Source organism: Dioscorea cayenensis, chromosome 12, assembly GCF_009730915.1.
Source record: "Dioscorea cayenensis subsp. rotundata cultivar TDr96_F1 chromosome 12, TDr96_F1_v2_PseudoChromosome.rev07_lg8_w22 25.fasta, whole genome shotgun sequence".
In the NCBI taxonomy this organism is placed as follows: Eukaryota; Viridiplantae; Streptophyta; class Magnoliopsida; order Dioscoreales; family Dioscoreaceae; genus Dioscorea; species Dioscorea cayenensis.
In genome coordinates, this window is record NC_052482.1 from 2877238 (window position 1) to 2889760 (window position 12523).

Sequence of the window (12523 nt, forward strand, 5' to 3'; positions counted from 1 at the left end):
TAAATTTGGATAGAGTTCGATCATAGACCTGAAACTTTAATTGATCATGAAACCTTTCTTCACGGAAATGATCTCCAGCAATCAAAAATTACAGAACAAGCAAGACAAGGATTAACTAAACTAAAATTGCAAACCCTAAAACACCCAAGCATAGGAGAGAAAACACCCCATAACTAAGAACACCAAATGAAAACTAGAATTCTAGATTTCAAATTCAGATTGACAACAAAAACACATGAAGCAAAGAACAGCAGGATCAAGACGAGGAAGAAGAGCAATGAAAGGAGGAAGAAGGGGAGAAGAAGATGACCAGGTGTCGCCATGAAAGAGCCAGAGCCAGAGCGTTGATGAATCCGGAGAAGAAGCAGAGAGACCTGAATCATTTTGTATTCATTCCCGATGATTGCTTGCGAGGGAATTTGGAAAGTTGGAGGGAAAGTAATAGAAAATTTGATTTGTCATATATTTTGCAGTAAGCTTTCACACAGGGCATTTGGTCTAGTGGTATGATTCTCGCTTTGGGTGCGAGAGGTCCCGAGTTCGATTCTCGGAATGCCCCCACGGCCTCTTTTTATATTTTTTTTATTAACTTTTACGGAAATATTAAATTAGTATTTCTTTTTTGACGTTTTTTTTAATGTTCTTGAAGTTGTGATCACTGATTAGAGTTTCAGAAATTATATGAATTATATATTTTCTTTACAATTGCTTTTTGTACAAGTTCTATAATTTCATTTATTTTAAAATCACTCTAGAAATGGAGGGATTTTGTTTGTTTTTAATCACTCAAATAAAAACTAAACAAGGCAAAAATAAACAAAAACAATAGTCCCTACTTGACGCACATATGTGTATATATAGAAATGGATTTTTCTCTTCTTGAACAAATTTTTTTCTCATCAAAACATTGTAAAAATAAAAAGTCACATTACCAGCAGTTCATATACCAATACAATAATAACCTAATTATATATATATATACTATACCTTCCAGACTCATTAAACAAGCCTACAAATATAAATTGCAAAATCATTGTATAAAAATTCATGTCAATAACAATGAGGTAATGAGTAAGAAACTCCAAACTACTGTTTAAAACAATACACACACTACAAGAAAACAGCAAAGTTAAAAAAGCTTTTAAATGAGAACCTAGTTTCTGTTTTTCAAAACATAATGTCATTCAGAATCATCTTAAATCCAAAAAACCCTACATGAGAGGCACTCAAAACCGGTAAATTAGGGCTAAGCATCTCATTCCTCGATCCAATTTTTTTTTTTTTTTTAACATGTGCCCAAGAACAAATCTAAATGATTTACACCCCAGCTTAACTTGGTTTTCGCATGTTCCGGCCAGCCCGGATTACCTCATCTACTAGCAGCAACTGAGAGGCGATCACCGGCCTGCAAAATTAACTATTCCTGTGTTAGAAAAAATCACAGTAAAATGCAGGCTTAAGACACTATTTGAAGTTCATCAAGGGGTGATGCACAGACCCGGAGTTTATAATCTGACGTTTGACCGAGTAATTATCGAAGATACCCTCCATGAGAGGATCAATTGGGTCTCCGGTGTGTTGATTCAGACCAACAATGAATCCCTTGTCATGCTCTCCCTGATAAAATAGGTTCACAATTTACAAATGCCAAATAGAACAGCTTACTCTATATATATATGTATGAATGAATGACAGGAAAAAATAAGTTACCGTGAGAGCAATTATGACATCTTGTGTATCAAGACCAGAGTTCTCAGCGAGTGTCTTTGGAACCACAAGAAGTGCATCAGCAAATGCTTGCACACCAAGTTGCGCACGCTGTTTAACATTTTCATTTAGTAATCCCATAAGAACCGGCAAGAAGTATTTATTAAGGGCATGTTAAAATGTGACTCACCCCTTGAACAGTTTTCTTCACATTGTTTACCAAATGCTGACTGGCTGCCACCTCAAATGCACCTGCCCCCTGCATCATATTGAAATATGTATATATATAGATCACAAATATAAATGGTAAAAATCATAAATGCAGTAAAAGTACAAACTCATGGGAAATTTTACTCAGTTGATGGTAAACCGCTAAAGAAATGGTTAACCTATAAAACGAACATAGCACAACAGCTATACATGCATGTAGCCAACCACAAAAACAAAAAATTTAAACACTCACCAACATATCCATGGTAAATTTTCAAATAATCAGATAATTAAATAGAGTGCACAAGCCCAAAACACAGTTAAGATCATGGATATGTAACTTTCAAAAGGTGACATTCATTTCCTTTTACCAACTCAAATTCCATGGTATCACACCTGGCCATACATAAATTCAATAATTTCAGTTTCTGGTATTAACTATATGGTTTACCATTTACATGGCCGCCAACGTGACAGGATTAAAGAACATTAATGAATGGAAGAATACAGGTTAACAGCTTAACTTTCCCTAACACCCAAAATAAGGAATTAAAGTAGGCTCAACTATTCAGTTTTCATATCACCTTTACGACAATATGTATTTGAGAGTCAACTGATTGTTAAAATGAGAACAATAACTAATCAAGAAAGTACATTGCAAAACTAAATTGATGGTGTTAGAGTGAACCACCAAAATAGGACTCTTGTTAGGTCAGATATGAGAAGTGGATTCATAATGCATGGACAACACGAGATACAAAAGACAGTATATGGATCTCACCAGAATCACAGCTTCATCTTCAATGGTGTTTTTAACAGATCTTAGGCCATCACGAACAGCATCCTTAATTTGAGCAATGGTATGATCATTTGGTCCTGCAGCAGATTTTAAGGCACAAATGTGACTTACTTTGTCACATCATGGACAAGTGTGCCAAAAATTTAATTGTTAGTGAAAACACACAACCTTTTATAAGGATCGTACAAGAATGTGGGTTCTTCACATTCTCGACAAAGGTGTATTTCTCCTCCCCAAGGACATGCTCGTAAACAAGCCCAGCCCAACCAAGACAATCTGGAGTCAAGTCATCAACTGAATTAACAGCCTCTCCTCCGCAAGCTAAAACAAGTCTCTCCATGTTTCTCCTCTTTGCTCTTCGAAGAGCAACAATCTGCACAACACAACACATCCAATTCATATGAATTCAAGTAAAATGGATATTGAATAGGCAAGTTAAGAGTTATTGACAGTAGCTTCACACCTACATACGTTCTTATCATTCATAAATCCAGTAATATGGAAGATGAGAATGATAAACTGCATGAAAATGAGAGCAAAAAAGAAAGTGGCCCTAATAGAAAATTTTTTCAGAATGACCATGTCATTAACATCTCTGTGGCCTCCCTGATAGTGTCGTACACATTGAAAAAAGAAATTGTAAATAAGTGGTCTCAGACCATTAAGATTTGCAGCCCACAGTGGCTTTCTCAACTAAGAACATAAAATAAAATAGCATTAAATGGTAGGCAAAAGTGTTGAGAAGAAAAGTAACGAACCCCTGCTCTAGCTAGAAGGTCCAATGAAGGAGGGTCAATTCCCTTTTGATTAATCACAACAAAGTTGTTGTCATTGCCTGAGCAGACCTGGGAGAAGTCATTGATTAATTCAGAACAAGAGGAAAGACCGCCATGAATGAAAAATGGTCAGTAATTCTTTTTACCTTGTTCTTCAATTCTATGATTTTCCTAACTCGATCATCGACTTGGCGCCTTTCAGCAGCAACCATTTTTTCTCTCTGCTCAGCGTTGGAGTAGAAAAACCCAGCATTTACCTCACTAAACAAAAGAACTTGTTAGCTAAACATAAATGTACAATATTCTCCAACATAATCATAAACTGTATTGCAGGAAATTTCAAAGATGACACTTTACGACATTAACACAGAAAAGACATTCTCTGAAAATGAAGATAATAATAGAGAAGAGTACCAGACATCAATTAGCTCCATAACACGATTCTACTAAATCAACAGAATTTCTACACAAGCAATTTCCTCAGATGCAAAATATCAATTAGAAAGGGAAAAAAAGGCTAAAAATATAGAAGAAATGGTACAAGGAACTTATCAAGTAATTAGGTTAAGCTTTCACATAACAATTGCACAAACCCTTCAATCATAAAAATACCTTTAGAATTCAACAAAATGAAGAAATAAAGGATACCAATGAGGGTTTATGATCAACTTAGAATTTCATCATCTCTATGATCAACTTAGAATTTTATTATTTCTATGCATCTTAAAGCAGCTACTTGCAAGCAGAGATGTTTCTCGTTCTCATCAATGGCTATATAACAAACAAAATCTAGTCGCGAAAAGACTTTACAGATTGTACTAAGAGAGTTATTATTGGAAATGCCATAACACAACATCTCAAATGGCAAACAAAATATGCAGATACCAAAGGCAATTATACCAGCAAATTGTATACCTTTTCTCATACTCAAGAGATACATTACAAGTCAAGATATGACAATTCTCCACCCTCCGTTTCATATCAGGATGCCGAGAACCATGATCAAGGACAAGGCCCTCTACCTAGATAAGGAGGCAGAAGAAAATTTTAATAAAATGTATTAAAAATAATATAAACAACACAAACCAGAAACTTTCATAAGTTAATAAAGGCATCATTGTAGTTTAGGATGATCAACTGTCCAAAACACATGCAAATAAATATTCTACAGACAAAATATTAAAGAGTCATTTAACATTGTTGTCCCTCGAACATTACACACATACTGGTACATAAATCTAGATAAGGAGGAGATTCAAGTTAGTGTGACCAACATAATAACAAAGTAAGGCCTAAAAAGGCATGATGGAGGTAATAAAAATTGTATGTATAAAACAATCACCCATCATTTTGCACAAAGGGCATAAGCATCCCCCAAAAGACCGATTAAAGTAAACAGCAGTTAGAGGATGTTCATAACTCAAAGTGTAACTCATTATAAGTCATCACAATCATATTCATCCAAGGTAAAGTATTTTTTACATAAGCAATTAAAAAACCATTACACTGAGCAAATGAGGTAAAGATAAACTAGAAAGTGTTAAGACATTTTTGCAACTATAGTTTTTATCATTGATGAGCGCTAAGTCATGGAATCAAGTAACAACCACATCAAAATGTCCTTCGAAACAGGATCCATGTAAAAAGAAAGAATCAACAATCTTCAAATTCAAACTTGAAAGTCATAGGAAACCACAGAGGGTTCATTTGTCCTAAAATATCCAAAGTTCGGACATAAATAAAGTAGACCATACAGCTACCATAAAGATTAGACCATTCGGAGGTTTTTTAGTTGAGTATATGCCAAAAAATGCTCATACTACTGAACACGTTGACGTTATACTCAACCTATGGAAACATCTCATTCACCAATCAAGCATCACAGAGCATGAAGGATATATCACAGTAAGCACATTAAAGACAAAAACATACCAGACGGGTATCAACATCAAACTTATGACGCATGTGCATAATCTCAACCATAAAGAGATCAATAGGCTCATCAGGCTTACGGACACAGAGGACCTGTCAAAAAAGTAAGAAACATGACACAAGGTTACATTCAACTGAACAACACAATGCACAGCAATCGTATCAAATGCAAATCGAAGGTTGCCAAGGTTTAACTTGGTAACCTTAGAGATGCATATATCATAAGCAAACAACTATTTATCAACAAAATAAGAAAAGAAGAAGAAGAAGAAGTGAAGAGGAAGATATGCCATATCATAGACAGAGTGTTCAGCTGGCATCAATCTCAATTAAACCAAGGTGAGAAATGCATAAGCAATGCCACTCAGATATGGATAAGGGTGTCAAGTACCCCCGAGTATTGGAGAGCATATGATAGATATACATATATAAGCATTTGTAAGTGAACAAAGTGAATCACATTGCGTTTTAGAAGAGTGGAAAACATTTTAGTAAAACAAGTTGTCTTTAAAGAATTAGAACTTAGGACAGCTGATTTAAATCATATTAAAAATTAAATTAAAAAAGAATTCTTCAAATCATGAACATAACTATAAAAAGATTCAAAACATAAGAATCAATTTATAAAAATTAAAAGAAAAAAAGGCTAAACAAATGGAGTATTTCCTTCTGGATACACTCAATATATTGCAGTGTTTTATGGTAGACCTCAAGTCTCCGGTCAATTGTGCATATCAAACAAATATATTAAATAAATTATGAGATGATGACTGAAGTTCAGATATCCATTTAGCTGAACGTATCTTGCACAATAATGCCAGTGTGAGATGAATTCATAAGATGCTAAGTTCACTGTAAAAAATATATGAAAGTTAAAAACTGACTAACAAGTAACAACAGCTTCAAAGAAAGACGAGCATTTAAAATACCTAGCTTAAGGGACCTGGAGAGTTCTGGGAATTAAAGTTGAAACCATTTGCAATGAATCCCAATACTAAATGCAACAAAAACAATAACACTGAAAGGATCAACTGCATGAAAGGCAACACGATCATGCGCAACTAACACGTTGTTAAAGAAATAAGAATGATGTTATAAGACGGCATTGGGACTTGGGTGATGACAGAACAACTAAAAATAAAAACATTCAGGTCAAGAATAGTTTACAAGGAATATATATTGAAAAAAAAGAGGTAATGAAGCATCTAGAAAGAAGATAAATATGATGAATAATGCCTTCGTATTAAATTGTGCAAAGAGTCAAATAGGTGTTGAATTCAGAAAAACAGCATATTAGAAGAAAACGAACAAGGGGCATTTTACTTAAAAGAGCAAAACATACCGCATTCACTACTATGTCAGTCAACTGATCAGCCAACGATTCATATAACTGTCAAAAGAGAAATTCAAAATCATTTCTCACAAGGCAGTTGATAAAGGAAAAGATCATAAAAAAAATGAAGCAACAAGAGGAAAATAAAGAATGAAAGACTGAATTACTTTAGTCCTGAGGGTGGTTCTTGCCACCATTTTCAAGATCTCTGCATCAGGTGTCTCACCAACAGTAACATGTGTCTTGAACTTCTCAATGAATTCGAGTATTGCCCTCTTAGCAATATCAAAACCATCCACCAACACACGCGGATGCATCCCTAAGTAAATGCCATTTCATAAGATTCCAAATTTGAGCAACAAACACACATGAAAAAAAGAATTTTCAAAACGCGATCTCCAGAAAACACCAAAGATTCCCACTTTCTACAAATTAACCTCACAGAACGCAGAAAATTGTACCATTAAGCAAACAATGCATGGCATAATTTGAAAATAAAAAAAACAAATGTTAGTTCACACAGATCAAGGAACCTTCATCAATGTATCGCTCTGATTGCTTCATGAGCTCCCCAATGAAAAGCACAGTGGAAGTGGTACCATCCCCGCTTGCATCATCCTGCGCCACCGCTGTCCTCGCGATCATGATCGCCGTAGGGTTTTGGATTTGCTACAATAACAACACCACCACCCACAATAAATCACAAAAAAAAATACATCGAGTTCATCCACAACCAAAAGATTCCACAAAGCAAACCACACCATTTCCTTCAACAGAGTGTTCCCATCTTTGGTGAGCTTGATATCTCCAGCACCCCCTACAAGCCTAAATCGAAACCAAGAAAATTAACAAGAGATCAAGAAGAAGAAAACCAAGAACAACGAGTTCCAAAGCCCAAACATCTTGATAGTGCCCTTGGGGCCGAGATTGGTCTTGAGAACATCCTGAAGGCCTTTGGCGGCGTTGATGGTCATATGCAGCGCTGCCGACTTGTTCAGCACCTCAGCATTCGGATTGAGAACCCGCAGAGACATCTTCGAAGCTTCTCCTCAGCGGATCAAGCAATGCCAATGGAGAAGGAGAACGTCGAAGAGAGGGCGAAGGTTGGAGTTTGAGAGTAGGGTTTCAAAAGGCGCACTTTTGATCTCTCTCGAGCTTTCTGAAAGTAGGGTTTCTGTTTCATTTTTGAGGGTTGAGTGCTCTCGGGTGTATGTTAGCGACATTTTCAAAGTACAGGTGGCGTGATGAAATTAAATGAAATACACATATTTCATGTATTAAAATAAATTTTAACCAATCAACTAATAGCTGCTTTGTTACTTGAATACTCCATAAAACATTAAAATTATCATAAAGAAATATCAATATATATATATTGTAAATTCTAAATATTGTTCTCAATTTTTAATAATAAAATATAATTATTATTCTATAAATTTTATATTAAATGGGGGCATAATAGCAAAATTTTGGTTTTTTATCTAATTATATACTTTTGCATCATTTGAAAAAAATATATAAAAACTCAATATCATTTTTCACCTATAAATTTTGAAGGTTGTCAAAATCACGATTTGACTCAAAATCATTCGATTTTATAATTTTAACCAAGATCAATTTGATACAAATTCGCAAATATATAAAATCCGTAAAAAAATCCATAAAATTATTCCGACCCTACCAATATTGAAAACTCACCAAAAATTCAAATTTTTATCTTTTCATTTTATCACTATCAACAAAATATATATTCTCTCAATTTCTTTCTTTTTTTTTCATTTTAAAATTTCACTTGGTATCACACATATTTGTTCTACCAATATACTTGAAATTTCACTTATAATAATCACAAAAAAATTAAATATTTGTTGTAACAATATGCTTAATTATATATCACTTTTAAAAGAAACAAACCATGAATTTATTTAAAAAAAACATCACTGCATTCTATAATCACATAGGCATCAACACTAATTCTAAATTTCTAATAACATATGATGATCAACCTTTAGCACTAATAACATACTTAATTTTTCTGTTAATCCATCAGTGATCAGCTCCAAAGAGTTTCCTAGTCAGAACTCCCTTCTTAATCTTCTTGAAATCAAAGAATGACCATTTCTTGGATTGTTTGATATAATTCTTCAAACATTCATTCTCTTCTCGAACTAAATTCATCGATAAACATAACTGTCTTATGGCCTCTCTTTTTTCGTCGTCTTTCTGCAGTAACTCCGCTTTCAGTCTCTCATTCTCCGCCTTCAGCTTCTCGTCATCAGCATTCAATTGTGTTTCTTCTCCTTCTTCACTGTCTTGCTCCGGATCATCGACTTCAGACTCCTCAGATTCATCAGTAACCGAAGAACCACTCGAAGATTTACTTGATTCATCCCTTTGTTTGAGTGACCAGCTTTTTTCAGAAAAAGGCGAATTAAACAATGTGATTCGATGCAATCTTCCTTCGAATTTCAGCTGATCATATTGCTCAGCTAGTGACCGATGTGATCGGTAGAGAACCTCAATCATGTTTATGAGTTCCGGTCTTTTCTTGTAATACATTTCCGCACGCTGAGCAAATGAGTCGGCATCTTCTTCGATCAGCTTCAGTATCTTTTCTATATTCTCTTCTAATTCTGTAAACAATAAAAACCGATAAATTCACATATCCAAAATGTACTCAACATGAACACAACAAGCAATAAGAACTCAGTCCAAAAACATTATCATGTTCATTGTGCCACTGAGAATTTGACAATCATATTCTCTTCTAATTCTGCAAACAATAACAAGAACTTGGTCCGGAACGATTGTCATTATATATGTTTCTTAGTTCGTAATGTTTAGAGTGTACATTCAGATACTGGACACTTGAACTATGAAAATGAGGAATGACGAACCCGAAATAGCCGATGATAACCACGGAGAGTGCTTTTGGTTCTTGCGACTGTCGAACCACCAAGAATACAATGACTTCTTTTGTTCTACTACCATTCTTGCTTCTTACCTAAAAAACATATAATGGCAATATATCGGTAATACAAAAATAAATAGCGAGTAGAAAACTTGAACAAGCATATGTTAGGTTTGTTTATTGAAGCTGAACTCATATGTTGTGATTCTCTAAGCTAGTCAAGCATGAATTGCCACAAATAAGATTTCTCTTCAAACTAATATTGCAAAATACTTGAAAATTTTTCAAGATCAATAAACATATCACATCTAAAATTTCAACACAGAAACAAAAGTGCAACAGATTTAAACAATCTCTGTTCATTTATGTATCAGATTTTGCTAAATAATGCAATCTTTTATAAAAGAAACATAGCAACATAATCTCTGTTGTATTTTCATCTGATCATTTAATCAACCTGTTTTGAATTAAATGAAAACAAATCAGCAAATAGAACTAAACACAGGCTTTTCATTTTGATCTTTCATCATGCTATCAGATTTAAATATCTCCTTTTTGTACAATCAAAAGTCAATTTTTTTTTTTTTAAAAAAAGAAACCAAACAAACATGAAAAACAATATATAACAATGCATAAAAATCCAAAATAACAAAGAAAACAATGCATCAGATTAAAATATACAAAACCTTGCAAGATCAAAACTGTTATGTTTACTCAAAATCTCATCTTTATATATACAGGGGAAAGAACATAAAACAGGATATCAAATAGCAAACACAAGCAAAATCAAACCTTTAAAAAGAAGATGAAAAAGGATTTCAACATCATAAAAAATAAAAATAAATTTAAAAACACCTTCTGCAAAAAAACAAAATAAACAAAAAAACAAAAGGAGAGAATGAAACAAGATATCAAACAGATACCAATATCAAAACTTTTGTATGTCACTCAAAAATCTGATTTTTTGTTTAAATCAAGAAAAAAAATAACCAAAGAAAAGGAAACAAGATTATGAATCAAACTCAAAGAATAAAAAGCTCACACACATCTAAACCATCTAAACAAGTTCCATACCTCAAATAAAGCCTAAAGAAACAAAGAAAACAGATACAAAAAGATGAAATAATGAGATTTTTTTTAAATAAATAAATAAACCAGAGAACAGGAAACAAGATTATGAATCAAAACTCAAGAAATAAAAAGCTCACCCACACATCTAAACCATCTAAAACAAGTTCCATAACTCAAATAATACCTAAAGAAACAAAGAAAACAGATACAAAATAATGAAAGAAAGATTTTTTCTTAAATAAATAAATAAACCAAAGAACAGAAAACAAGATTATGAATCAAAACTCAAAGAATCAAAAGCTCACCCATACATCTAAACCATCTAAACAAGTTCCATAACTCAAATAATACCTAAAGAAACAAAGAAAACAGATACAAAATAATGAAAGAAAGATTTTTTCTTAAATAAATAAACAAACCAAAGAACAGAAAACAAGATTATGAATCAAAACTCAAAGAATCAAAAGCTCACCCATACATCTAAACCATCTAAACAAGTTCCAAAACTCAAAGAAAACCCAAAGAAACAAAGAAAAAAAAGATGCAAATAGATGAAAAAACCTCTTTAGATCTAGAAAAACTCCTCCTTTCTTCTCCTTCTTTTTCTTCTTCTTCTCCTCCTCAATGGTCCTCTGAAAGCCAAAGCACAGGACAAGAGTGCACCGCTCTTCGGGTTCTTGTTTTTGAAAACACTCCACTTGTCCTTTTTCGTAATTTCACCAAAATAACCAACCAATTAAAACCAGCCACGTGGACTAGCCGAGGGGATACTACCGAGGCAATAATCTGGATAAAATACACAAATTTTAACTTAAAACCCCCTCACTAATTTTTGGAATTCACCTCTGGTCCTTTTACTTGGTCAAATATTAAATATATTAAAATTATAAAATGATTTTAATCCAAAAAAATTATAAGTTTTAGATTAATATGCATTTGGATAATTTTTCAATAAATTAAACAAATCAAATTAATTAATACTATATATATTACTGGTGATTTATTTAGTATGAAATGATATGATAAATACACTGAGTAATTGAAAAAGATATTTTGAATAATGGAAAATTATCTTTAGTTTTTGTATTTACTAATCATAATTTTTTTTAGAGGATAAATGCATAAAAAAAAAATAACTTTTATTCTAAATCATTTGATTATCCATTTATCCGCCATGATTATAAAGTGAAGTGGTGTTGTTTTAATATTTTGAAAGATGAGGGGTACAATGGAAATATCAACGATGGAAAAATATGAATGCCCGAATAATCTCAATTATTTACGGGAATGCCATCATACGGCTCAACGGTCATTGATTTTGTGGGTTGGACCAAGTACATTGGATTCGGCCCAGCTCCTTCAAATTCTTTTTTTTTTTAATTATTTTCAAATATAATTTCATGGAAAGCATGAAAAAAAGTTTTTATTTTTATTTTTATTTTTTGGGAAAAGATATGCAAGACTTTGGTGATTTTTTTTTGAAAAAGACTTGTGGTTCATTTTAATTTTTTTATATACTCGAAAAATCTCTCTTTATTTTATTTTATTTTTTTTAAATTGATAGTTTAGTATTATTTTTTATTTTTTATTTTTTTATATCATGTTGATAAGCTCATTGGATTCACTTCAATGGGGAGTTGGAGCAAGCTTGCCAAATTCCAATGATGTGCCAGCTTGCACAGACCTCACCCCAACTCACTAGAACTTATTTGATTGGGTTGAGTCCATTTGACCATATGCAAACCATTATGATTTTGACAAGTTAGTTCTTGTACTCACCAACC

The 12523-nt window shown here is 33.1% G+C and overlaps 2 protein-coding genes and 1 non-coding gene across 3 annotated transcripts; 1 reads left to right on the forward strand and 2 right to left on the reverse strand.

Annotated features, from left to right (window-relative positions):
* Window positions 1–487: 487 nt before the first annotated feature.
* On the forward strand, window positions 488–559 carry TRNAP-UGG. The gene has a single exon. It is a non-coding gene; the product is annotated as a tRNA-Pro (tRNA).
* Window positions 560–1129: 570 nt separating this feature from the next.
* Window positions 1130–7923, reverse strand: LOC120273808 (T-complex protein 1 subunit zeta 1). Its single transcript, XM_039280518.1, has 15 exons — window positions 7658–7923; window positions 7519–7582; window positions 7291–7426; window positions 6925–7076; window positions 6767–6814; window positions 5425–5517; window positions 4408–4514; window positions 3639–3753; window positions 3475–3561; window positions 2885–3089; window positions 2699–2793; window positions 1898–1966; window positions 1711–1818; window positions 1499–1617; window positions 1130–1405 (listed from the first exon to the last, which is right to left on the reverse strand). Exons 1-15 carry the CDS (start codon window positions 7789–7791, stop codon window positions 1330–1332), a joined length of 1608 nt encoding a protein of 535 aa, XP_039136452.1. The 5' UTR covers window positions 7792–7923; the 3' UTR covers window positions 1130–1329.
* A 716-nt stretch (window positions 7924–8639) lies between these two features.
* On the reverse strand, window positions 8640–11401 carry LOC120273897 (protein NETWORKED 3C-like). Its single transcript, XM_039280638.1, has 3 exons — window positions 11301–11401; window positions 9655–9761; window positions 8640–9390 (listed from the first exon to the last, which is right to left on the reverse strand). The coding sequence occupies exons 2-3, from the start codon at window positions 9746–9748 to the stop codon at window positions 8804–8806; spliced, it is 681 nt and encodes a 226-aa protein (XP_039136572.1). The 5' UTR covers window positions 9749–9761; window positions 11301–11401; the 3' UTR covers window positions 8640–8803.
* Window positions 11402–12523: the final 1122 nt, after the last annotated feature.

Excerpts from the sequence above, each read along its gene's own strand:
- LOC120273897 (XM_039280638.1), bottom strand. The coding sequence starts at position 9,748 with ATGGTAGTAGAACAAAAGAAGTCATTGTATTCTTGGTGGTTCGACAGT. Across the intron at positions 9,391-9,654 it reads GTTATCATCGGCTATTTCGG|AATTAGAAGAGAATATAGAA; the intron begins GTTCGTCATTCC and ends TATTGTTTACAG.
- LOC120273808 (XM_039280518.1), bottom strand. The coding sequence starts at position 7,791 with ATGTCTCTGCGGGTTCTCAATCCGAATGCTGAGGTGCTGAACAAGTCG. Across the intron at positions 6,815-6,924 it reads GAACCACCCTCAGGACTAAA|TTATATGAATCGTTGGCTGA; the intron begins GTAATTCAGTCT and ends CTCTTTTGACAG. Across the intron at positions 1,618-1,710 it reads ATGTCATAATTGCTCTCACG|GGAGAGCATGACAAGGGATT; the intron begins GTAACTTATTTT and ends CTATTTTATCAG.